The sequence below is a fragment of the Oncorhynchus clarkii genome, chromosome 6, assembly GCF_045791955.1.
Source record: "Oncorhynchus clarkii lewisi isolate Uvic-CL-2024 chromosome 6, UVic_Ocla_1.0, whole genome shotgun sequence".
NCBI lineage: Eukaryota > Metazoa > Chordata > Actinopteri > Salmoniformes > Salmonidae > Oncorhynchus > Oncorhynchus clarkii.
Window position 1 is genome coordinate 62,460,354 of NC_092152.1, and position 26,374 is coordinate 62,486,727.

General features: G+C 45.7%; 1 protein-coding gene across 1 annotated transcript in view; it reads right to left on the reverse strand.

The window, feature by feature from the left end:
* Positions 1-8,251: 8,251 nt before the first annotated feature.
* The window catches only part of LOC139412167 (immunoglobulin superfamily, DCC subclass, member 3), a 107,638-nt gene continuing 89,515 nt past the window's right edge, over positions 8,252-26,374 (reverse strand). The window contains exons 8-14 of the mRNA XM_071158985.1: positions 18,175-18,422; positions 12,878-13,042; positions 12,263-12,451; positions 11,975-12,079; positions 11,512-11,647; positions 11,184-11,409; positions 8,252-10,813 (exon numbers count right to left, since the gene is read on the reverse strand). Coding sequence (XP_071015086.1) covers positions 10,643-10,813; positions 11,184-11,409; positions 11,512-11,647; positions 11,975-12,079; positions 12,263-12,451; positions 12,878-13,042; positions 18,175-18,422 — 1,240 coding nt within the window. The 3' untranslated portion in view covers positions 8,252-10,642. The remainder of the gene's footprint in view (positions 10,814-11,183; positions 11,410-11,511; positions 11,648-11,974; positions 12,080-12,262; positions 12,452-12,877; positions 13,043-18,174; positions 18,423-26,374) is intronic.

Here is a 26,374-nt window from a genome sequence, read left to right on the forward strand (position 1 = left end):
AGCTCTCCTCCCCTTCCTTCCTTCCTTCCTTCCTTCCTTCCTTCCTTCCTTCCTTCCTTCCTTCCTTCCTTCCTTCCTTCCTTCCTTTCCTTTCCTTTCCTTTCCTTTTCTTTCTTTCTTCAGGGGCTGATGTGTGTGTACTGTATGTGTGTGGGGGAGAGGGAGAGGGAGAGGGAGAGGGAGAGGGAGAGGGAGAGGGAGAGGGAGAGGGGAGAAATAGATGGAGAGGGAGGGAGAGAGAAAGAGATAAGTGCATGTGTCAGAGATATGATTCCATATCTGTGCATGTGAGACATTCACTCACTGCCACTGAAAAGGTCACCAGATTTATTTCCGGCAAATACATAGAAGTGTGTTATAGGGGCAGCCATTTTACTCCTTCATAGCAATTCCCTCGGCACTGTCTGCAATTACATCAGTCCTCCTTTCTGGGGAGAACCAGTCACTCCATTAATGCGTTCAGTGCCACATCTCCTGTGGCTTCCCAAAGTTAATGCATACATCCTCCATCACACATGACACAATGTGAGCTAGCACTGAAATCCTATATGACTCCACCATGACCAAAGGGAAGAAATGTCAGTCCAGCACCATCCGAAGGGGATGGGAAGGGTAGCGGTCAAAATTACTGTAACTCATCTGTGCTTAGTATGAGGCCGTTCCAGAAATGTCAAAACACCACCCCTACAATTAGAAAAATACACAAAAAGACACACAAAGACAAACAGAGGACCCACTCCAAAACCAGAGGAGCTGACAAGATGGTTTTGATTATTTGTGATGTGTGAGGAGGTACGTTTCCCCTTCACAGTCACCTGGGAAGTGTGTTACGGCTGGGAAATCTGGAAGCAGTAAAAAAAGCAGAAACCTTCAGAGGGAGGTGGGCATGAAAGTTGGCTGGTCTGACCTGTGACCCCCTTCTCTCTCGACTGCTCCCTTTGAGCTGCTTAAAGGCGTGCGTTGTGAGAATCCAAAAGACAGCTGCGCCCCCCTTTCTTGAAGCGCTCTTGGGGAGTGCAGAGGTCCCCCTCTCTTAGTTCGGGCCTAAATGATGTGGGGTCAGGGGGGGCTGGTTGACCCCCAGTGGAGGTGGTCCGGCTGTGGCCGGGGATAGAGTTTCACTGGTTTATATGGCCAGTCTGGGCCACTCTGCTCAGCTCTGTGCTGCTATGTGGTTGAGGGGCCATCCATCCTGCCTGTGAACACAGCTCCCTGTTTTCTCTGATTTACTATCGCAAGAGATAATGAAGAAACCAGCGCCGCAGGGCTCTCTCTCACACACTCTCTCTCACACACACTCTCACACACTCTCTCTCACTCACACTCTCATACACTCTCTCTCACACACTCTCACACACTCTCTCTCACACACACTCTCATACACTCTCTCTCACATACTTTCTCTCACACACACTCTCATACACTCTCTCTCGCACACTCTCACACACTCTCACACACTCTCTCATACACTCTCACACACACTCTCATACACACTCTCTCACACACACTCTCATACACTCTCTCTCACACACTCTCTCAGAAACTCTCTCTCACACACACTCTCATACACTCTCTCACACACTCTCTCACACACTCTCATACACTCTCTCTCACACACTCTCTCAGAAACTCTCTCTCACACACACTCTCATACACTCTCTCACACACACTCTCATACACTCTCTCTCACACACTCTCTCACACTCTCTCATACACTCTCTCTCACACACTCTCTCTCACACACACTCTCATACACTCTCTCACACACTCTCATACTCTCTCTCACACACACTCTCACACACTCTCTCTCACACACACTCTCTTACACACACTCTCATACACTCTCTCACACACTCTCTCATACACTCTCTCTCACACACTCTCTCACACACACTCTCATACACTCTCTCTCACACTCTCACACACACTCTCATACACTCTCTCACACTCTCTCTCACACACACTCTCATACACTCTCTCTCACGCACACTCTCATACACTTTCTCTCACACACTCTCTCTCACACACACTCTCATACACTCTCTCTCACACTCTCACACACACTCTCATATACACATACATGTACACAACACACAGATACATGTAAACGCCACAGATACATACACACAACACATCACAGGAGGCTGCTGAGGGGAGAATGACCATAATAATGGCCGGAACGGAGCGAATGGAATGGCATCAAACACATGTAAACCGTGTGTTTGATGTATTTGAAACCATTCCACCAATTCCGCTCCAGCCATTACAACGAGCCCATCCTCCCCAATGAAGGTGACACCAGCCTCCTGTGACTGCAAAATATCTGACAGTCACATCTAGGAGTGTGTGTGTGTGTGTGTGTATGTATATGTGTGTATACGTGTGTGTGTGTGTGTGTGTGTGTGCTGCATGGACAAGTTCTCATACCTCATATCTCTAGTTGAAACAATGCCGTACAATCAAATGCACTAAGATCAATGTTATTCATAGTGCTGTTATTGATCTCATGCATCGGGGAGCGAGGCAGAGTCAGGGTGCCTCAGATTACAGGGGCATTCACATGCATTTCATACTGTACTATACCCAGGGGGGCCCACTGAGCCAGCCCATACTGACAAACAGGACTGTTAATGTCATTACTGGGACAGCGTGGCAGTGTGAGACTGCACTGTGGGGCTTAGGGAACATACACGTACATAGACACAAATAGCAGACCACTTTAGACTAATATAGTGTACACACTACTAGCGATGGGGGAAAAAAACATCGATGTAGTTACATATCTGGACCTTCTTTTTGACGATATATCGTATCGTTTCGACAAAACATATAGAATCGTGAGAATCGCAATACATACCGTATCGGCACCTAAGTATCATGATAATATGGTATTGTGAGTCCCCTGGCTATTCCCAGCCCTAGTACACACAGTTACTGCCAGGTGTAGAAGTACATGTTTTACCAAAGTAAATAACGACACACACTTTTTACTCGTCTTCCATGGCTTAACCGGATACATTATGGATATCCCCTCGCTAGTAAAGTAAGGGATTCTAAAAGTTTAGGATTACGGTAACAATATGTTCCGATTTAGAATTTACAATTAGGATTAAGGAGTGGAGGGTAAAGAAGGTGTTGAATTAGATAGAGAGGTTTTGGTGCTGGTTTTCTCTCCAGGATTTACATTTAAGCAAGTGAACTGGATGATGAAACTAGTATTGAAACAGGCATCAGAATATAATTTACAGCCCAAATAAGCGAGATGCAGAGAGAGTTTGATTTAGATTCCTAGTCTTTCTTAAAGTCTGACTATGTTGGATTGACTAGAAATCCGTCAGCATTTCCCATCCTGTTCAATAGTCCCAGACTTCCCCTGCGGCCTTCACGTGGTAAACACTGCACATGGCATGTTGTGCAGTACCAAGGACACAATCTGCATACGGTAATGAGCATATTATAAACCAACGGGATGGGCTTCATCATGGTAGAATGTGAGGCATTAACAGTACAGGGTTAACCTTGTGTTTCCATTTTCTGCTATGCCTTATTTAACCTGATGTGTCATGAGCGTGAATGTGCTTTTGATGAAGGCCGTCAATTTCTTAATTATAATATGTGAGACAAATGCGAAGATAATTGTGTCGCCAAAACGACCACACGCCCATGCACACACATCCACACGCAGAGTAAGAAACACTTCACACCTGTCCTTTTAATTACTAGAGCTAGTTTATTAACATTGTTGTTGTCGTCTTTTGCCTTTAATCAGCGTGGCACATTGACTTCTAAAACAATACAAACCCACTAAAAAATATCTAGTCTGTCTTTATACACATATACACATACATACAGTATTATACATATGTATACACATGTGAATCACGACCAACCATCACGACCAACTACAGATACTGTATCATAGAGAACACACATTTGTGGACACATACAAGTGATCCCTGATGGGAAAAATGATCTAAAATCTCTTAAAATCATTTCATATTGACCTGAATTTGATTGTGGGACACTTGGGCAGGCAGAGGCACTGACCACAGCAGACATATAGCCAGACAGACATAGACAGACAGATACACAGACAGACATATAGACGGATAGACGTATAGACCGACAGACAGACACACAGGTAGACAAACAGACAGACAGATGTGACTGAACAGCTCCCCACAGACAATATGCAGCTGATTATACTATACTGTACAGGTTTGTGATCTCTTAGATCCTTCTCCATAGCCTGGCTATTCTCATCACACCAGCTCTGTCCCTATATCAAACCCAACACAAGCACTAAAAACCGAGGCGCCTTTGCCCCCATTAAAAGTACAGTGAGGCTATAGAAACTGTCTGGGCACTGTATTTGGCATTTGGTTTAGGTTAGCACCCTGGCAGCGATACCATAACCCAATGGCATGGTAGTAGCAGTAGCAACAATGACTTTGACAGTCGTACGCATAATAACTGTATGAGAAAGCCTTTTCCCCTTGCCCTGTGCGATGTGCCTGGAGGCTTCTGTGCCTGGTGGAGAGAATGCCACAGGTTTGTGAGGAGGCATACAGTCAGTATTGCCAACCAAACTGGGTAAGAGGAGATCAAATATGACAGTAATACCACCTGTGTAAGCTCAACTGTAGCTACAGTAAGTTGGCACAAGTTTACCTGGAGATACAAGCAGCTCTCGTATCCCTGCTGATGCCCTAACAACGCAGGTCTGTACTGTAGATTAAAGCTGTGCAAACTCTGTGTGTATTTCCATAAGCGCATACTTCTCTAAAGCACAGCTTTAACATGAACACATGCTGATAAAACGTTTGTATGGAGAGGTTCATGCTTTATTGTCTCCACGGTTTAGTGACCATGAACTGGATTTTACGGTTTGACGGTGAATCAATTACATCTCGTAGTGGTGGAAAAGGGATCAAACAGGACAACGTGAGTGATAATAACAGGTAAGACGATATGAAGAGGATCAACAAGCAGTCAAGGTGATACATAACAATGTCTTTCTGAGTAGAAAGAGTTGCAGCAAATACACACTGTCAAATATGTAGACCAAAGGTGTGGAATAGAAACATCAGTAGCACCATGTTGAGATGACAATATTGAGATGACCCTATTCCAATGGCTAAATGTCACAGTGTCACCATCACAAATCCAATAATGACAAACTAACACTTTAGCAGCCTGCTAAAACAGCAACATTTGCAAATAGCTGAGAAAGATATGGTTTGAAAAAACGACTTCTCTCAGTGGCCCATGCTGAAATACATTGGAGTTAACGTGTTTCTCGACAGAGGTGCAAATATATTACTGATCTCACACATGCGTTAAGTTACAATTCCATTAATTCACCATTAAATGACAAATCAGCATTATCTGACATGTACAGTCAGCAAGTTTTTTGGGGGGAGAATATCTGAGAGATAATAGCACCAGAAATGTAATCAATTTACAATCAAAAGTATAGTCATTTGGTGCCACAGTCATCAATACAGCACATATTAACAGATCAATACATCTGAACTGTGTGGTGTTACAGCATGACACAAAGGCCAATCCCTCAACAGGCCTTGTTCGTCGGTTACGTCGTCAGACATGTCAACAATGAGATATCGCTGTAATCGTTTTCGCCAAGTCCCTACAATATGTAGCTCGCTTTCTCCTGTTTCTACAACAGACTTGGAGTTGTACCTCATGTAGCTTCGACACCACACCATATTTCACGGACGTGTTGCAACAACTCTTACTAAGATACTAACTCAGGCACAAACCAGTTTGGGGAGAGGGTTACCTTCGTTGTTTTAAGATGTCAGGCCAGTGTGGCATACCGTGAGTACCTACTCCTACAGTAACTTGATCTAAAATTCAAACAATCACTTCTACAAGATTGTGCAAGTGTCTATATTAGTTTTGGTAGATACTTGACTATTTCCTTTGTGGCCACTGGTCAGCAACTGCCAGTTGAGAGTTCCTAACTTGTCAGGAGTCCTAATTAGCATGTATAGCATCTGCAAAAACAGAAAGAAACAAAAAAGAGGAAAATAACATGGCCAGCAGTAGTTTCAGAGTTTCCCCTCGCCTTCCATGGCTGGGTTAGAGAACAGAGAAAACGGTTGAACATTTAATCCCTTTCATGAAGAGGCTTAAAAAGCTGAAATGGTAACATTATTGTCACACAGAAAAAAATGTTTGTTTTACAGAGTCCCAGTTTGATGTGTTTACTCTCCAGTTCTCAATAGCCTTGTGTGGCCAGAGATAAACCAGCTAATGTCTCTCCCCTGATTCTCTCTGGGGAGAGCTGGGGCACTGGGGTAATTCTGACAAACACTCCTTTCTTTACAAAGATGTGTGTGTGTCGCTGGTGTGTGTGTGTGTGTGTGTAGGGAGAGGTGGCATTACAGAGAGGGGCAAGGAAGAGAGACAAAAGGAGACAAAACCGTACTAAGAAGCGCGGTTGTGAACTTCATTCATGAATCCCTATATACGTGGCTCACTGAGGCTATACATCTTCTTGCATGGAGGATTACCATTATCTGCTCAGTATGTGTGAAAGTGGAGAGATTATCTCCTTGATTATTTGCCTAGTTGATAAACAAAAAAAGGCAGTCCCTCCCCCTAAACTGGTTGAATAGGGCACAGTCAGAGCACTGTGAGAGGAAGATTGTACTAAATGACATGGACTCTCATAGTGGAGCGCCCAGTCCATGTTCCGCTGTGACGAATACAACATAAGGATTAGATAGACGTTCCCTGAGCACAGTCAGCCCACTCTCTCTTTGTCCAGAGAAACAAACTCAGCGGATGGGAATCTCACGAGAGGAAGAAGCAGGGCTGAGAATAGATAGCGGGAGAATCTCATCTCACCAGCCAATGGAGTGGTAATAAGTCAGAATAGACTAGAGCAGCTTCAGCAGTTGATCACAGAGGGCAGCTCTTAACATTGATCTATAGGAGTGTAAAAGCACTGGGAGAATCATGATCGTATCAATCATGTAAACATGACGCCCCATTTTACAGCTCGGCATTCTGGGTGAAGGGTAAATAAGTTGTGCACTGTATGGCACTAAAACCTGTCAAATCAGGGATGAGATGTGGGCAATTTCCAGCATCGGAAATGAACCGTAAATTATTAAGAAAAAGTACCTCTGGTTTCTCTGGAGAGACCCCTCCTCACAAACATCTTTTACGCTTTTAAAGAAGCACTAGAGAGAATATTACATCAACAGTTCATAAATACACGCGTGTAACATTGAGGCATTTCTTTCTGCTAGTTTGACAACTATCATTATTGTTTACTAAGACTTGCAATGTAAATCTACCATCATATGTACAATAACAATACAAGAAATGAAGACCCGCGAGACAATAAAAGAAACGCACGGTGAAGAAACAAACAAACACAAAGTACAGAATTACTGCAGGTGAGTGAGTTCTGGTTCCACGTTTTCGGGCAACAATGCAAAGCATTAACAACAACGACTTCTACTGCATCGCACAATAAAAACCCTCTGCCGGAGGAGCACACACTGACACACGTCTCTGGAATGTAATGTGCATTACAACTGTACAATAGATAGTCTAATAGAAACACAGTTCTACAGCCCGGCTTTAACACAGACATCCCATTTATTTAACCAGTCCGTTTCAGGCTAGTGTCGCTACCATATCAAATCTAGAATGGACCAAGCGCTGCACACACTTCCTCTAATCAGCCAACTACAAAGGGATGAGAGCACTGGCTGCTCTAAACGATCTAACTCAAACATATTGGACCAACAAATTACTACAATTCAATCGATGACTGCAGCCTAGGAAGGTAGGAATATGTGTGTGTCTTTACAGGAGAGGTTTTATATGAAAGGTACAGTATTTCATATCTAATGGAGTTACTCCATTTATTGACACAATTTGAGTATGACAACTACAGAAACCCCTTGCAATAAATCAGGGGTGAGAACTGGTGACTGTTCATTATCTGTATTTACAAACACCTGTTGCTGCAGATCATCTGTGAGGAGGGTTCTGGGAGTAAAAGAGTAGTAGCCGTTCTACAGTTTATACTGAGTAGCTGTACTACAGTTTATACTGAGTAGCTGTACTACAGTCTGCAGTGAGTAGCTGTACTACAGTTTATACTGAGTAGCTGTACTACAGTTTATACTGAGTAGCTGTACTACAGTCTGCAGTGAGTAGCTGTACTACAGTTTATACTGAGTAGCCATACTACAGTTTGCAGTGAGTGCTTGATGTCCTCCTTTATTAGTCCATAACAGACACATGTTCAAAGACAGTCAAGGTTGAGTGGAAAAACAAAAACGTAAAAGCTTCTGATACAACAAAAATGTAATAAAAACAATTGTGATACATTCACATCCACAAAAGCTAAGCATAAAGACAAAAACAACTGTTTTTCTGTCACACAAATGCACTACCACAAGGTCCTGAAGACATCCTCCCTTCCCTAGGAGTGTGTGTCATTACATTTGTGTGTGTGTGTGTGGTGTATATTTATGCACATATAGAAGTGTGAGAAGGAGCAACCTGAGAGCAGGCCTGTCGTGTCGGGGTTGAGGTAGGTACCAGAGTAATACTGCTTTAGGCCATTACGTGACTGAGACACAGTAGAGAGCATAGAGTTCATAGGGGATCTATCTCTACAGAAGAGAGAGCCAGGGAGAAGACAGGGGGTCCGTCGGACAGCGGCCCTAACCCAGGCTACCGTAAGAGTACTGGCCTGGCTCAGGTTGGCTCTGCCTCAGGGAAGCTCCAGCTCCAGAGAGCATGGTTCTGGAGGAACAGGTGGAGCAGTGGTGGTGGCACTCCCAGATCTGACCCTGGATCAGATCCAAGTCTAATAACATCAAGTTGACTGTGTGTTTGCTCAGGAAGATGACAGCATGAGCACACTGAACTCAGACCTGTGAGTTAATACCTGTGGTCCACCTGTTAAACCATCTCCCTCTGGATTTACATGCAGCAGTGTGATAAAGGTTTTCCTGAAGCACTTTCATTTGTCAGTGTGGAGGAGGGATCTGGGATGGACAGGCTCGAGAAGTCTGGGCTATTCCTTTATGACAGAAGGGAATTGATTTGATTTGAGCCCTGATTAAATATAACAAAGGTGCACTGTGCCACAGCTTCGAGTGAGTGACAGGCAGGCCAAAAATCAGATTAGAACAACTCTATTGTCAATTAAAGAGCCAATTACCTGGTATCATATCAGATACATTAACATTTGTGGTTGTCAACGCCTAGAATGACATTGTGATACATTTGTGCTTCATTTTCTTAATACATCACATTCACTCGGTATCTAGCGCACACACACAAAAACACACACACACACACACACACACACGCAGGCAGGCAGACAAGTACGCACGCGCGCACACATACAGTTCCGTCACGCAATCATTCATAAATACACATATAATGTATGTCTCAATCGAGTGTAAATGTAACTAAATCCTCACCTGCCCAATGGAATATCTGCAGCAGTTCTCATATAGCAGTAAAACTGTCCTGAAATGATTAGTGGCTGTGCAGTGCATCGCTAACAGTCTTTTCAATCAACAGAAGCAACTAAGATTCAAATAAAAACAAAGACAAAATATCTCAGACAAACACGATGGAAAACGCGGAAAAATGTCTTTACAAGTAGAATACATACAACAATATCATCTGTCAACTTGCATGAGGTACTGACATATCCACAAACAGCAATTCATCGACGGAGGGAAGCCAGGAGCTCTCACAACAGAAGTACATGTTTCATTATGAAAGAAAGAACAACTACAACATTGTTATCTTGAGGTAGAACGTGGACTTCAGCGTTTTCTTGAAGTGCTTTTCCGTTAGATTTTTTTCTGTCTCCTTTTTCCGGCTTTCGACAAGCAGGAGAGCGACGGTTCTTGACATCTGAGGTAGCGTGGCACCTGTTCTCGTGTTTTACGAACCGATCGCTCTACATGTAAAAGTAACTGAACGCAAGGGGAAAAGACGGATTCAAAAGGTTTCCCACGTCACATTCATTCCGGCTGAGGTAGGTTTTTGTTGAATCCTAAGGTTCACAGAGAAAGTAGAGAACCTGTATGAAGGCCGAGAACTAATAAAAAAAAATAAAAAACGATATCACTGAAAATAAAAGTCCTGAGACAGAGAATATATGAAATCACTGGAAGAAGGCCTTAGTCTTCGTTGGATGCGTTTGTGGAATCCTTGCTAGGCTAAGAGGAGGCAGCAGTCTTTGACATTGAAAGAAAAAGTAGAAATAAGGCCAATAACTTAATACCATTTAGTGGGATTGTAGAGAAATAAAAACATATTCGATTCTGAGATAAAATGATGAGTGTATAACAAAGACATTCTGGACATCTATTCTGTGTGCTGCCGGCAACCAGAAAATGAAGGAAGTAAAAAAAAAAACAAGAACACATCATTCACCTGCCGAAGCTAAAACCTAGGCCGGGGACACCTCCAAGAACGAGTCCAAGACCCTAGAACTTTTCCAGAAAGCGACTTATTTAACTTACCAATAACACAATTCTTTGCACAAAGAAAAACGAATATGAAAGGAAATGCTTCGGTCGACCTGAGTGTGATACGAGTCTGAGGTGACACTGTGACCGTGTCACAGACTTTCTATCAGGTCTGGTCCTGCTGGGTCACTGGCCCCCCGGCCCTCTGCTGGAGGCCTCTGGAACTGCGTCTCTCTGTCCTCCTCCACAAGGCTGAAGTCATCCAACGGCAGAGTGGACAACTGGGTCTCGTTCAGCGCACAGGACACCAGGGATCTATCCAACTGGAAACACACACACAGTAATGTAGTTAAAGATGGAATGTGTAGTAGGGGAAACAGTGCTACCGTCCGCCCCACTGCCGTTGCTGTTGTTCTGTTGACGAGGTGAAAATTGCAGTACAAATAGTGCTGTTCTATCGCGTGTGCAACGAGGGGAAAACTGTGTTAGTTGTTTGCAGTAACTATGCTGTTGTTGTAATATAGTTAACGGGCATGGCAGTTTCACCAATGAACGATTCCAGCTTTAATATGGTAATATAGAAAATGGCCAATCTAACGTAAATCTAGCCCATTGCATCATTCTAGACTTGGATATATTGAACTCTTTTGACTTGATTTCAGTTGACTACTTGGTGACAGGCCCTCTACTCACCATGCGTGAACTGTCAGCTAGGTCTCCACAGTGGGACGGGCCTGAGAAGAGTCTCTCCAGCTCGTTACTGTCTCCCCTGCTCTTCCCAGCAACGCTTCCGTTCCCTTCCATGCCTGACCTGCTCACCCCGTTTAAGGCCAGGGCCCCCTGGGAGGAGGACGACGATTCTAGGGAAATATTACGCCCGACCTGGGGGGTGGCCTGCACTGTCTTACACGTCATCAACCTGGAGGAACACAATTCCCACCAAAACCCACCGTCAGGCCCCCTGCCAGGATCAAGCCCACACAGACACACATAGTCTCCTTGTCGTTGCACCAATACTCACCTTCCCCTGTAGCTGAACATGAGGAAGAGCACGCAGAAAACGATGCAGGTGACTCCTATATGGATGCCGATGATGATGCCGGCTGTAGAGGTCTTGCTCTGTTCATCCTTCACACAGTCACAGGGGGTGTTCAGCACTGTAGAGACACACACACACACACACACACACACACACAGCCCAGTAAGGACAACAGCAATGCCACGCAGCACAGTGACACACACATACACATAGAGAAACAAAGCCCACAACACAGAGCTGTCATACAGTACACCCACAATCTAATCTAGTGCTGCCAGCCAGACTACCAATGCTGTGGCAGCATGGAGTGATCCAGTCAAACGGAGAGCTGTAAACACACACAGCAGCCTGCATGAGGCCTCTTCAACGCTGCTCTGAAAAGATTACAGGACGTGTGAGCCCTGGTCTGCGTGAGTGTTTGTGTGCGTGTGCAGCAGGACGTCACCTGATTTCTCCACAGCCTCCTTCAGTGAGACGAAGCGCATGGTGGCGTTGCCGTCTCCGTGTTGGTTGAAGGCCAGAACCTTAATCTCATACACCAGGGTTGGATCTGAGGAGAGGAGGAACAGAGAGAGAGAGCAGTTGAGACATATAGCCACATGAATAGAGTTGGCTTCTAATGTACAATCATTCAAGGCATGGCTTTAAACACATTGACCGTGTAACAATCCCTTCAACACATCCCCATGGATCATCCGGCCCCCAGCCCCCAGCCCATGTCCCCCTGTCTCACCCAGCTGGGTGATGTTGTACTGGGTGACGTTGCGGGTGAAGGTGAGTGGTCCGGTGAAGAGGGGGGTGTGGACCCTCCTGTAGTACAGCCTGAAGCCCTCATGTTGGCCCATCTTAGAGGATGGCTCCCACACGGCCTGCACCACACTGCTGTTCACCAATTTAATGAACAGTGACGGGGGTGCTGGCACTGAAACACACACACACAGTGGTGTTAGAATCCACTAAACATCCACATAACAAAAACAAACTACACGATATATTAAATTAAACACAAGCCATCAGGCTTGTTAAGTCAACCATGTTTTAGTCTATAAAACAGGTCTTTAGTACTTTCTCAGTATATCTCAGTCAGGTATGTGGCTACAGTACTACAGACTCCTGTAGGTGTTTTACAGAACCTTTACAATAAACAACTCATAAAAACCTTTTTTGGTCCATGTAATTACCACCAATTAAGTGAGCGTTTATGTGTGTGTGTGCGCAAGCCTGTGTGTGTAAGTCTTTGTGTGTGCTGTTTGCATATGCTTCTGTGTGTGTGTGTGTGTGTGTGTGTGTGGGGGGGGGGGGGTGCTCTATTTGTGTTTGTGCAAGTGTGTGCGTTCGCAAGGCACACCTTCGCCCAGTGTGCTCTCGGTGGCGCTCTCGGAGGGCTTGCTGGCTCCGCGGGACGTGTAGGCCTTCACATAGAAGGTATAGCCGGTGGAGGGCTCCAGATCACCCACGACCTGCTGTAGAGTCACCTTACTGACGGCTTCCTGGTACTCCATCTCCACAGGGTCTGAGAGAGGGATGGACATGGAGGGAGAAAGAGAGAGAGAAAAAGAGAGAGCGAGATTGTTCAATTTAACTATTATCTGTACACTGTAAAAAATTGAGTTGTTTCAACTAATTATTACTAAGTAACTATTTATGTAAGGGGTTAAAGATCAGCTTTAATATTGCAGATAAATTGTGGCTTCTATCAACGTAATTATCTGCATCATTTCCAATCCCACCATATATTTTTATGGAAAAAATATTAAAAAAAATAAAATAATATATATTAAAAATATATATATTTTCCTAACCCTACCAGCCCTCCCCTAATTGGAGTAAACTAATGAACAACAACACTTAGGCTTTTACTTCCAGCTTATACATAGGCAAAAATGCAGTAAATTTTTGCTCAACTTGTCTCATATGTTCATTCAGCTATACATTATGATTTGAGCATCTTAACTAAAAAGAGGCTGTGAAACTAGTTAACCACACAGCGCTTTTCAACTTACATATTTGAGATACATTATTACATGAATCATTATTCAACATGTCCTCAAGTGGGATTTGAACTCACAACCTCATGTTCCACAGTATTCCAAGCTTCCTGCTACACCACCATGTCTGTGTCAATTCTCTGATAATCAAATCAAACTTTATTAGCCACATGCCACTTTACCATGACATTTACTTACAAGCCTTTAACCAACAGTGCAGTTCAAGAAGAAGAAAATATTTACCAAGTAGACTAAAATAAAAAGTAATAATAAAAGTAACACAATAAGAATAACGAAGCTATATACAGGGGGCCCCGGTACTGAGTCAGGGGGCCCCGGTACTGAGTCAGGGGGCCCCGGTACTATACACCTTTTCTGAATAGTTGGCATATTACTATGTCCTAATATTACTACTTAATCACTATAATAAATAAAATCGTTTTTCTTGAGTGTACTTTTAACAGAGCTGAGATTTACTTTGAAGTGCAAAGTGTAGCAATAGAGGTGAACTCCGCTACTGACAAAGACATGGTGGTGTAGCAGGAGAATTGTACTGCCATGAACCAAGAGGTTGTGAGTTCAAATCCCAGGTGACTACATGTTGGGTATGAATTACTGTAAAAATGCACACTGTCAAATATGTAAATTGAAAGCACTGTGTGTGAAACTAGATCAACAGTTTTTTTTTTTAGGTAAGATGCCCAAATAAGAATTTTTAGTTGATTGAACATATGAGACAATTTGAGCAAACACATCATTTTAAGTTGCTTCAATCTTTGCCTTCATTTTCTCAAGGTGGAGCTACAGTAAGTTTGGGCCAACTCATTATATATTTTTTTGGGGTAATACCTGGCCCGCAATTTTTGTAAACACACAAAAAAGGCTGCGGAACTAGTTACTTAATATTTTTTTTTTTACAGTGTACTGTCAGGATTGCATAATTTGGTAATAGGGGCTGTGACTGTGAACAACAGAGCTTAGTGAATCGAGGGGGTGGCTCTAGGTGAGTGCTTGTTAAATTTGAAGAGAGAGGGGGTTACTGTTCGTTATGGCCCTTAAGTCAAAGTTCCTCACCCATAACCATTATCTATCTACCTCTAGCTCTCAGCCCATTGGGGCAGCCTGTCTTTGGTAGGTAATTAAAGCAGTTCCTATAGGCTAGCCCCTGGGGCCTTTAATTATACATCTGATAGCACTACAGAAGAGAGAGCAGCAGCTGTGCCTGGGTGACGTACTCCTTCGCTGCTGCACACACACCCATAGAGATACACACACACACACACACACACACACACACACACACACACACACACACACACACACACTCAATCAAACAACCACACACACACACTGGAGAATGCCACCCCAAACACACCTCACACCCCCAGCAAATAAACATTAACATGGCAACATCAAATTTAGTCTCATTCAATTATCAATTAAAAGCCACTTTTATGGCTCCTCTACATGAAGGATGAGGATGGCTGAGCGTCCATCCAACCTGGCGTGGCTGGAGAAACAGGTGTCCTGTTACAGTACGTCCTCACTGCTCTCTCCTGCTGTCTGTCTGCTGCTCTCTCCTCTCTCCTGCTGTCTGTCTACTGCTCTCTCCTCTCTCCTGCTGTCTGTCTACTGCTCTCTCCTCTCTCCTGCTGTCTGTCTACTGCTCTCTCCTGCTGTCTGTCTACTGCTCTCTCCTGCTGTCTGTCTACTGCTCTCTCCTCTCTCCTGCTGTCTGTCTACTGCTCTCTCATGCTGTCTGTCTACTGCTCTCTCCTGCTGTCTGTCTGCTGCTCTCTCCTCTCTCCTGCTGTCTGTCTACTGCTCTCTCCTCTCTCCTGCTGTCTGTCTGCTGCTCTCTCCTCTCTCCTGCTGTCTGTCTACTGCTCTCTCCTGCTGCCTGTCTGCTGCTCTCTCCTCTCTCCTGCTGTCTGTCTACTGCTCTCTCCTCTCTCCTGCTGTCTGTCTGCTGCTCTCTCCTCTCTCCTGCTGTCTGTCTGCTGCTCTCTCCTCTCTCCTGCTGGCTGTCTCCTGCTGTCTGTCTACTGCTCTCTCCTGCTGTCTGTCTACTGCTCTCTCCTGCTGTCTGTCTACTGCTCTCTCCTGCTGTCTGTCTACTGCTCTATCTTGCTGTCTGTCTACTGCTCTCTCCTGCTGTCTGTCTACTGCTCTCTCCTCTCTCCTGCTGTCTGTCTACTGCTCTCTCCTGCTGTCTGTCTACTGCTCTCTCCTCTCTCCTGCTGTCTGTCTACTGCTCTCTCCTCTCTCCTGCTGTCTGTCTACTGCTCTCTCCTCTCTCCTGCTGTCTGTCTACTGCTCTCTCCTGCTGTATGTCTACTGCTCTCTCCTCTCTCCTGCTGTCTGTCTACTGCTCTCTCCTCTCTCCTGCTGTCTGTCTACTGCTCTTTCCTCTCTCCTGCTGTCTGTCTACTGCTCCCTCCTGCTGTCTGTCTACTGCTCTCTCCTCTCTCCTGCTGTCTGTCTACTGCTCTCTCCTGCTGTCTGTCTACTGCTCTCTCCTGCTGTCTGTCTACTGCTCTCTTCTGCTGTCTGTCTCCTGCTCTCTCCTGCTGTCTGTCTACTGCTTTCTCCTGCTGTCTGTCTACTGCTCTCTCCTCTCTCCTGCTGTCTGTCTACTGCTCTCTCCTGCTGTCTGTCTACTGCTCTCTCCTCTCTCCTGCTGTCTGTCTACTGCTCTCTCATGCTGTCTGTCTACTGCTCTCTCCTGCTGTCTGTCTGCTGCTCTCTCCTCTCTCCTGCTGTCTGTCTGCTGCTCTCTCCTCTCTCCTGCTGTCTGTCTGCTGCTCTCTCCTCTCTCCTGCTGTCTGTCTACTGCTCTCTCCTCTCTCCTGCTGTCTGTCTACTGCTCTCTCCTGCTGTCTGTCTACTGCTCTCTCCTGCTGTCTGTCTACTGCTCTCTCCTGCTGTCTGTCTACTGCTCTCTCTTGCTGTCTGTCTACTGCTCTCTCCTGCTGTCTGTCTACTGCTCTCTCCTCTCTCCTGCTGGCTGTCTACTGCTCTCTCCTGCTGTCTGTCTACTGCTCTCTCCTCTCTCCTGCTGTCTGTCTACTGCTCTCTCCTCTCTCCTGCTGTCTGTCTACTGCTCTCTCCTCTCTCCTGCTGTCTGTCTACTGCTCTCTCCTCTCTCCTGCTGTCTGTCTACTGCTCTCTCCTGCTGTATGTCTACTGCTCTCTCCTCTCTCCTGCTGTCTGTCTACTGCTCTCTCCTGCTGTCTGTCTACTGCTCTCTCTTGCTGTCTGTCTACTGATCTCTCCTGCTGTCTGTCTACTGCTCTCTCCTGCTGTCTGTCTACTGCTCTCTCCTCTCTCCTGCTGTCTGTCTACTGCTCTCTCCTCTCTCCTGCTGTCTGTCTACTGCTCTCTCCTGCTGTCTGTCTACTGCTCTCTCCTCTCTCCTGCTGTCTGTCTACTGCTCTCTCCTGCTGTCTGTCTACTGCTCTCTCCTGCTGTCTGTCTACTGCTCTCTCCTGCTGTCTGTCTACTGCTTTCTCCTGCTGTCTGTCTACTGCTCTCTCCTCTCTCCTGCTGTCTGTCTACTGCTCTCTCCTGCTGTCTGTCTACTGCTCTTTCCTCTCTCCTGCCGTCTGTCTACTGCTCTCTCCTCTCTCCTGCTGTCTGTCTACTGCTCTCTCCTCCCCCTCTCTCCTGCTGTCTGTCTACTGCTCTCTCCTCCCTCCTCTCTCCTGCTGTCTGTCTACTGCTCTCTCCTCCCTCCTCTCTCCTGCTGTCTGTCTACTGGTCTCTCCTCGCTCCTGCTGTCTCCTGCTGTCTGTCTACTGCTCTCTCCTCCCCCTCTCTCCTGCTGTCTGTCTACTGCTCTCTCCTCCCTCCTCTCTCCTGCTGTCTGTCTACTGCTCTCTCCTCCCTCCTGCTGTCTCCTGCTGTCTGTCTACTGCTCTCTCCTCCCTCCTCTCTCCTGCTGTCTGTCTACTGCTCTCTCCTCCCTCCTCTCTCCTGCTGTCTGTCTACTGCTCTCTCCTCCCTCCTCTCTCCTGCTGTCTGTCTACTGCTCTCTCCTCCCTCCTGCTGTCTCCTGTTTTCTCATTCTCATTCTCTACCTCTTACTCTTTTCTTTTTCCCCTCCCTTCCCATCCTCTCTTCAGTTCTCTCCTGCTCTTTCATCCTCTCTCCTGCTATCTCCTCTTTGTAGCTTCCCTTCTGCTTTTTCCTGCTCTCTCCTCCTCTCCCCTACTCTCTCCTCCTCTTCCCTACTCTCTCCCCTCCTATTCCTGCTCCCAGCTCAGTGAGGGCCCAGGGGAAGGAGAGCTAGAGGAGGGGTGACGCTGGAAGAGAAGCTGTAGTCAGCCCAAGGGGGAGCCAGCCTCCCCTCTCCAGCACAGCCACCTGGTGCCCCATACAGTCTACACCCACCCACCGCTCCATAACACACAGACCACTCTACCTACTGTACACACCACACTCCCTACGGTTCAGTATCAACACCACCACACGCTAAGGGCAGACATCCCAATAACCTCAGTAAAACAACATACGTCTCATAGAGAGCTAATGCATGTAAGCAAAACACCTTTCTTTCAGGTGACAGCTAGATGGTAGAGAATGTACTACAATGACTCGGTATCCCGTCTCCCCATAGTGAACCAGTGGTGTGTTAGAGACGGTGTTACCCACGAACCTGTGGTCCTGCGGATGTGGAGCACGTAGCCGATGATCTCCTGAGTGTTCTGGGCAGACTCCTTCCAGGACACCTGGATGGCGTTGGGTGAGAGGGCCTCGGCCCGCACCACACTGGGCATCCCTGGCAGGCCGTCTGCCCACAGCACGGTGAGACGGGCACTGGCCTGGGTGGAGCCGGCGCTGTTCTCAGCGATGCACTGGTAGATGGCTTCGTCCTCCTGACTGATGCCATAGATGGTCAGCGTGCTTGAGGAAGAAGAGGAGGGAGGAAGAGGAGGCCGAGGAGGAGGGAAGAAGGAGGGGTAAAGAAGGAGGGAGGAAAGGAGACATAGGAAAGACGTGAGTCTCCGGTTTGCAGAGAGAAGGATTAGGATATTATTGGGTAGTGTAGAGAAAGCAAACAGGAAGCTCTCAGAGATGAATATTGATTTCGAAGATGACTGTATTGTGCGTGCGGTGGCATTTTCTGAGGAAGACAAAGCCGGCAAAACCTGACAAGGGCTTTGTTTAAAACTCTCACAGCAGGCAGTCAAGCAAATAATAGAATACCGTATGAAATCCGTCTGTGTAGCATCTGAATCAAAGCCTTATTTACAGTACACCAGTAGTAGGGCATTTCTACTAGCCGGTTCCCTCCTCTTTTATGTCTCAATCCTAAGCAGATACACTGTCACTACAGAATGAGCCTGCTGGGAGTGGATTAGTCGTTACTGGAGGATGGGATGGAGGTGGGGGGTGGTGGTGCACACCTAACTCCCCTGTTTTCAATGTTTCTCTCTCCACCCTTCTTCCCCTCTGCCTCCCTTCCAATCCCTCCTTCCTCCCTCTATCTGCCGTTGCTGAAGGATGACTTGATGGTGTGTGTGTGTAGTATGGGGTGATGTGTGTGGGGGGTGGAGGGCATGGGGGGGGGGGGGGGTATTATTAGAGCTGAATACATAATCATCCGCTCTTCTCCTCTTAATCCTGAGGGGATGAGAAAATAAAAGATTTAACACAGAGGAGCATAATATGGAAATGAACCCCTCCAGCATATTGCATTTCTTTGGGATAGACGCCGACAGCTAGTGTGAGAAGTGCGTTTTTGAAAAGCTTCAAGGTGGGAGTGTAAGATCAATCATTGTTTGCAAATGAACGCCTTATATTCTATCCATTTCTCACGTCCTGCCAGCTGATTAGGTCTGCTATTCTACAGAAAGGCCTCAAACACGAACTTCAATCTATCTCTTCTCTCCGTATCATTGTGTGTCTGACTCCAGTTGACTTAGATATGTCTACAGCTGTTTAAACGGGCTGGAGGTGTCCACACAGACATATGGGCCACATCCGTCTTCACTACCTTTCCAGGGCACCTCGAGCCCGTTTAAATGTGGGAGAAACAGGGGCCAGTTTGTTCATGCTGTAGGTGTGCGGTCTCTGAATGAGAAACCTGTGGGTGTTCTTTAGGGTTTTCCGATTCAATGAACAAAGTCGTTGACGTGGAAAGACTGAAGGAATTCAAGGACACAACATGAGCATAAGGACAAGATCATAGTGTACATTTAGGGTTGCTGGTTTGTAATCTCCGAGCCGACTAGATGAAAATGACTTAAATGTAAATGCCTATACTGTACCTCTCACAATAAAGCCCCACAGTGGAGGTGTCATAATACCCATAAAACCTAGCGGTCAAACAAGGAAATGCTTCCAATTGTTTTTCCCACAGGGGATTTTAGAAACACTTAAAATAAGGGCTGTGTTTCATGTAGGCTTACCCTGGTGTGACGTTTTGATAACTGTGTAAATCTCTCTCGGACAAGGTGACTTTTATCAATATATTCAGCTCTATTTACTCTCAGATTTGAAAATGCAAATTAGCATCAAGGTAGACGTCATGCATGACTACAAATCCCTGCAAACTCCTGCACGTCTTAATCCACAGATTCTTATCTTCGCCTCGATTTGGCAGTCTTGTCCAGATCATCATGGTATTTGTAGTTCTATATGATATCCACATGAGCAGCTAATTTGCATTTCATTTGTTGGGGGTAAATACAGGTGAATATATTGATAAAGGTCCCCTGGTCCGAAAGAGATTTACACGGTTATCTAAACGTCATGCGTGGGCAAGTTCACACGAAACACAGCCTTTATTTTAGGTGTTTCTAAAATCCCCTATGGGAAACACTTATGGTGGAAAAACAATTGGAACCATTTCCCTGTTTGACTGCTAGGTTTTATGGGTATTATGACTCATATTGTGGTACTCTATGAGGAACCATGAGGGGAGAATGTAGTCCGGTTTAATTACTGAGGTAAAGAACAGTGACTTTATATACCTGACGTTTCACAAGAGAAGGGGTGGAGGGGACTGGTGTTGGTCTTACAGTTCAATGAACATTATACTGTATGAAGTATGATGAGGAGTGGACCATTCGATTACCTTTTAAAAATGTATGTTATATGAAGGAGTGGCTTCAGTGGTCCACTGGTTTCAGTGTAGAGAGAGATTGACAGAGAGAGACGAAGAGAGAGAGAGAGAGAGAGAGAGAGGGTTGGGTTGTGAGGAGAGCCATTATTCCAGAGAGGATAGGTTGGCCCAGGGTCTGCCAGGTGGAATCAATCTCACCAGGCCTGTCTAGTTATTTATTAGGACGGAAAAGGCTTTCTGTTTCACCCTCCTGATGGGTTATGGCTAGAAAGAATGCACCTTTAATTAAAAAAAATATTTATTTTAGCTCACCCTAACCATAACCCTTTGCCCCACCTTAACCTGATTCTCCTAACCTGCTACATACATTTTCCTAACCTGCTGCATAAGTTGTCTGAGAAAAGCTGTAACCCTTATTAGTCAAAACCCTGCTGAGGCACACCTTCCTTCTTCTTCTCCAGGCCAATCTCACCTTTGACCTCTCAGGTGGCAGCAGTCGAGCGCCCTCAGTCGTCACATTTCTGACAGCCTTTCAAGTGAGGGATGGATGGAGTGTTTTCAGCCAGGCAACCTGACCAGACGCCACAGACACACACCAAAGAGGCCCCAAGGGAGGAACTACTGAACGTCAGCCTGGCCTGAACAGATCAGAGCAGGAAGGGGATTCTGGGAAATTTCACAAGGCACTGCATATTTCAGACAGTCCGGCAGCAGCCCCCTGGCCCTGTAGTTCCCCAACACTGTTCTCTCTCCCAGTTTACATACACACACCTGGGTTTCCGTTTGGAAAAGGTGGTGCTGGAAATTTGACCGGCAACATTTAAATTTACCGGACATTAGAGAAACTACGTCCCAAGGATCCCGGTTAGCACGGACCCAATTGAACCTCGACTTCGAGCAATGAGGAAAAAGTAGGTGGTTGTATTCGCTAAACGTTTTTATTAATAGTATGAATTTCAGCAACCCGTGAAGGACCGCAATTGTATAGGACAAACACAAGTACAGCTAAGCGTTTTCAGAATATAATGTTTTACCCTCTTCATATGTACAGTATATACTATATTCTAATCAAGGCTTATATAACTACTGCTGTACACACATTTTCTATTCATATACTGCACATAATGTCTATAGACACCATCACACTGTACATATACAGTTGTCAGAGGATATACAGTTGTCAGAGGTTTACATACAACTTAGCCAAATACATTTAAACTCAGTTTTTCACAATTCCTGACATTTAATCCCAGTAAAAAATTCCTGTCTTAGGTCAGTTAAGATCACCACTTTATTTTAAGAATGTGAAATGTCAGAATAATAGTAGAGAGAATGATTTATTTCAGCCTTTCTTTCTTTCATCACATTCCCAGTGGGTCAGAAGTTTACATACACTCAATTAGTATTTGGTAGCATTGCCTTTAAATTGTTTAACTTGGGTCAAACATTTTGGGTAGCCTTCCACAAGCTTCCCACAATAAGTTGAATGAATTTTGTCCCATTCCTCCTGACAGAGCTGGTGTAACTGAGTCAGGCTTATAAGCCTCCTTGCTCGCACAAGCTTTTTCAGTTCTACCCACTTATTTTCTATATGATTGAGGTCAGGGCTTTGTGATGGCCACTCCAATACCTTGACTTTGTTGTCCTTAAGCCATTTTTCCACAACTTTGGAAGTATGCTTGGGGTCGGTGTCCATTTGGAAGACCCATTTGAGACCAAGCTTTAACTTCCTGACCGATGTATTGAGATGTTGCTTCAATATATCCACATCATTTTCCTCATCATGATGCCATCTATTTTGTGAAGTACACCAGTCCCTCCTGCAGCAAAGCACCCCCACAACATGATGCTGCCACCTTCGTGCTTCACGGTTGGGAAGGTGATCTTCAACTTGCAAGCCTCCCTCTTTTTCCTCCACAACATAATGATGGTCATTATGGCCATTTTTGTTTCATCAGACCAGAGGACATTTCTCCAAAAAGTATGATCTTTGTCCCCATGTGCAGTTGCAAACCGTAGTCTGGCTTTTTTTATGGCGGTTTAGGAGCAGTGGCTTCTTCCTTGCTGAGCGGCCTTTCAGGTTATGTCGATATAGGACATGTTTTACTGTGGATATAGTGGTATGACAGCTGCGTGGTCCCATGGTGTTTATACTTGCGTACTATTGTTTGTACAGATGAACGTGGTACCTTCAGGCATTTGGAAATAGCTTTCAATGATGAACCAGACTGCAATCAGGTCTACAATTTTTTTCTGATTTCTTGGCTGATTTCTTCTGATTTTCCCATGATGTCAAGCAAAGAGACACTGAGTTTGAAGGTAGGCCTTGAAATACATCCACAGGTACACCACCAATTGATTCAAATTATGTCAATTAGCATTTCAGAAGTTTCTAAAGCCATGACATCAATTTCTGGAATTTTCCAAGCTATTTAAAGACACCGTCAAATTAGTGTATGTAATCTTCTGACCCACTGGAATTGTGATACAGTGAATTATAAGTGAAATAATCTGTCTGTAAACAATTGTTGGAAAAATGACTTGTGTCATGCACAAAGTAGATGTTCTAACCGACTTGCCAAAACTATAGTTTGTTAACAAGAAATTTGTGGAGTGGTGGAAAAACGAGTTTTAATGACTCCAACCTAAGTGTATGTAAACTTCTGACTTCAACTGTATATTAGATTCCAGACTCCGACATTGCTCGTTCTAATATTTATGAATTTATTAATTCCTTTCTTTGAATTTTTAGGATTTACCTGTGTTGTTTTGTATTGTTAGTTACTACTGCACTGTTGAAGCTAGGAACATAAGCATTTCGCTACACCCGCTGTAGCATCTGCAAAATATGTGTACCCGACCAATAAAATGTAATTACATTTTATTTGAATTACATTTTTTACTAGAATCGAATGATGGTGGCTCAATGCTGTTGCTAGAAAATCCCACAACCAGCTATCAAAACGCAACTCCGACCTCGATGCAAGAAAACAGAGTTGAGCACTCAGCGAGCGACATTCCTGCCCCTCTTCCCAGAGACCTTAGGCTTTGAGGTTGGATGGGTCTGACCAGACTTATAACGTGACTCCTGTGCTGTACCCTCTTCAGCAGCTCTGACTAGCAACCATTGGGCTGCCAGGCAGACTGAGGAACCGGATGCTGCTGCTCTCTAGGATTGTGTCAATCATCTGGCAGGTCACACAGAGTCTTTGACTGGTTAAAGAAATAAACTATAGCTACTGCAGTCAGAGGAACAATAGCATCACACAGGAGGACAACCAACACATAGAGGCTTTGAAGTGCGAGAGAGAGAGACTGAGAAAAAGAGAGAAAAGGAGAGAAAGAGCATGCCAGAAAGAGAGTGAGAGAAAACCATTCCTGATAAGGGGGGGGGGGGGAGCATCTTAGAAACAGAAAACAGATAGAGTGTGAGTCAGTGTTTTGGGCAAAGTGTGTGTAAGTTGGGAAGAAAATATCTGTGATTGGGCCATCTGCCTGGTCTTGCTGTCATGACAGACCGGCAGGTTGACAGCATCATTTACTCATCAGTTCAAGGCCACTTCATCGATTAATGGATCCCCCCCTAGGCTGGGTGAAGGGTCTGGAGCTGGATGGGCTCACTGGGTTGGGGCTGGGGAGCTGGATGGGCTCACTGGGTTGGGGCTGGGGAGCTGGATGGGCTCACTGGGTTGGGGCTGGGGAGCTGGATGGGCTCACTGGGTTGGGGCTGGGGAGCTGGATGGGCTCACTGGGTTGGGGCTGGGGAGCTGTGTGGGCTCACTGGGTTGGGGCTGGGGAGCTGTGTGGGCTCACTGGGCTGGGGCTGGGGAGCTGTGTGGGCTCACTGGGCTGGGGCTATGGTTGGCTCACTGGGCTGGGGCTAGGGTTGACTCACTGGGCTGGGGCTAGGGTTGACTCACTGGGCTGGGGCTAGGGTGGACTCACTGGGCTGGGGCTAGGGTGGGCTCACTGGGCTGGGGCTAGGGATCTGTGTGGGCTCACTGGACTCAGTGGGCTGGGGGCGTGGGAGGGTTCTGTTACTCAGCCACTGTGGCCGTGTGTTTGCAATGTTGTCACTGAACAAAGGCCTGTGAAAGGCAAGGGGTGGCCATTCCAGTTCTCACTACTCTAAACTAGAGAGAGGGATAGATTGAAAAAAGGGAAGAAAGGAGGGAACAGGGGGAGAGGGGAGGGGGAGAGCAGGGGCTTTGAAGAGGGAGTAGCGATGAGCTGTCTCTAGCTCACAGAAGGCCCACGGAAATGACTGATTGCAGGGTTAGAGGTCAAGGCCAATGCCCAGGTCCCAGCTCGCTGGAATAACAAGACAGGGCTTCCACAGAAGGAAAACAGAAAAAAAGGAAAACATATTTCCTTTTAATAGGTTCAGATACACAACAACAAAAAATGCAGCCCAGTGGAATATTCCTAGAGGGAGTAGGACACATCTCTTCACTAAAACTTACTCACACAAATAAATCATAGAAGTCTTCATTCCCCATAAAAACATAGGATAAGATTAGTCAGTTTAGAGTCAATTCTCACCTGTCAAAACTATTCCACAAATCATGCCATTTCTACAACATATACTAGGCTGATATTCTACCCAGGAACTCTGTTACTTTGCAGTGTAAATAGTCTGGGTAGCCATTTGATTAGATGTTCAGGAGTTTATGGCTTGGGGGTAGAAGCAGTTTAGAAGCCTTTTGGACCAAGACTTGGCGCTCCGGTACTGCTTGCTGTGCGGTAGTAGAGAGAACAGTCTATGACTAGCGTAGCCGGAGTCTTCTAAATTTTGTAGGGCCTTCCTCTGACACCCCCTGGTATAGAGGTCCTGGATGGCAGGACGCTTGGCCCTGGTGATGTACTGGGCCGTACGCACTACCCTCTGTAGTGCCTTGCTGTCGGAGGCCGAGCAGTTGCATTACCAGGCAGTGATGCAACCTGTCAGGATGCTCTCGATGGTGCAGATTAGTGAGAGCATACTGGTTCAGATTATCCTGACTATGTCATGGGCGGACCAGGCTGGTTTAGATATTCCTATTAACAGTCCTTTCATAAGTGTCGTACTCCCCTGAAAGCAGCCAGGGCAGCACATTCTGAGGCCATGATTCTAATGGCGGTCAGCCAGGCATTTTCATTACTGGGGTAATGGTGTTTCATGTTTACTGAACAGCCCGTGACCACCCCTCAGTGCCCTGCGTGAGAAGAACATCAACTCTCTGCCCTTCTAAGTCAACCAACCAACATCCAGCACACACACACACACACACACACACACACACACACACACACACACACACACACACACACACACACACACACACACACACACACACACACACACACACACACACACACACACACAAAGTAAGTCCATCGTCAAAACAATATAATCCTACTGTTATATTTGCATTAGCTGCCAATCTGAATTTATTGTGACACCATTTTAGCTCACACAGAGTTCACACCTGTCAGACTGTCACAGTGTGTAATTGGGTACAGTGTGTAATTGGATACAGCGTGCTGCAGGGAGACAGTCTAAAGGGCAATGCACGGGAGAACTGGCATGTTTGATATGTGTGTGTATGTATGCATGTGAACGTGTGTGTGTGTGTGTGTGTGTGTGCTTACGTGCGTTCCTTGATTAATGTGTGTGCATGCATGTGAGTAAAATACACAATCGATCCCCTTGTTTTCTTATCCTATCCTCTCTAGCAGGTCTACAGCATGAGACAATCCTGTAGGGAACAATACGCAGTATGTGCATATATCTCTAGTGTTGTCCCTT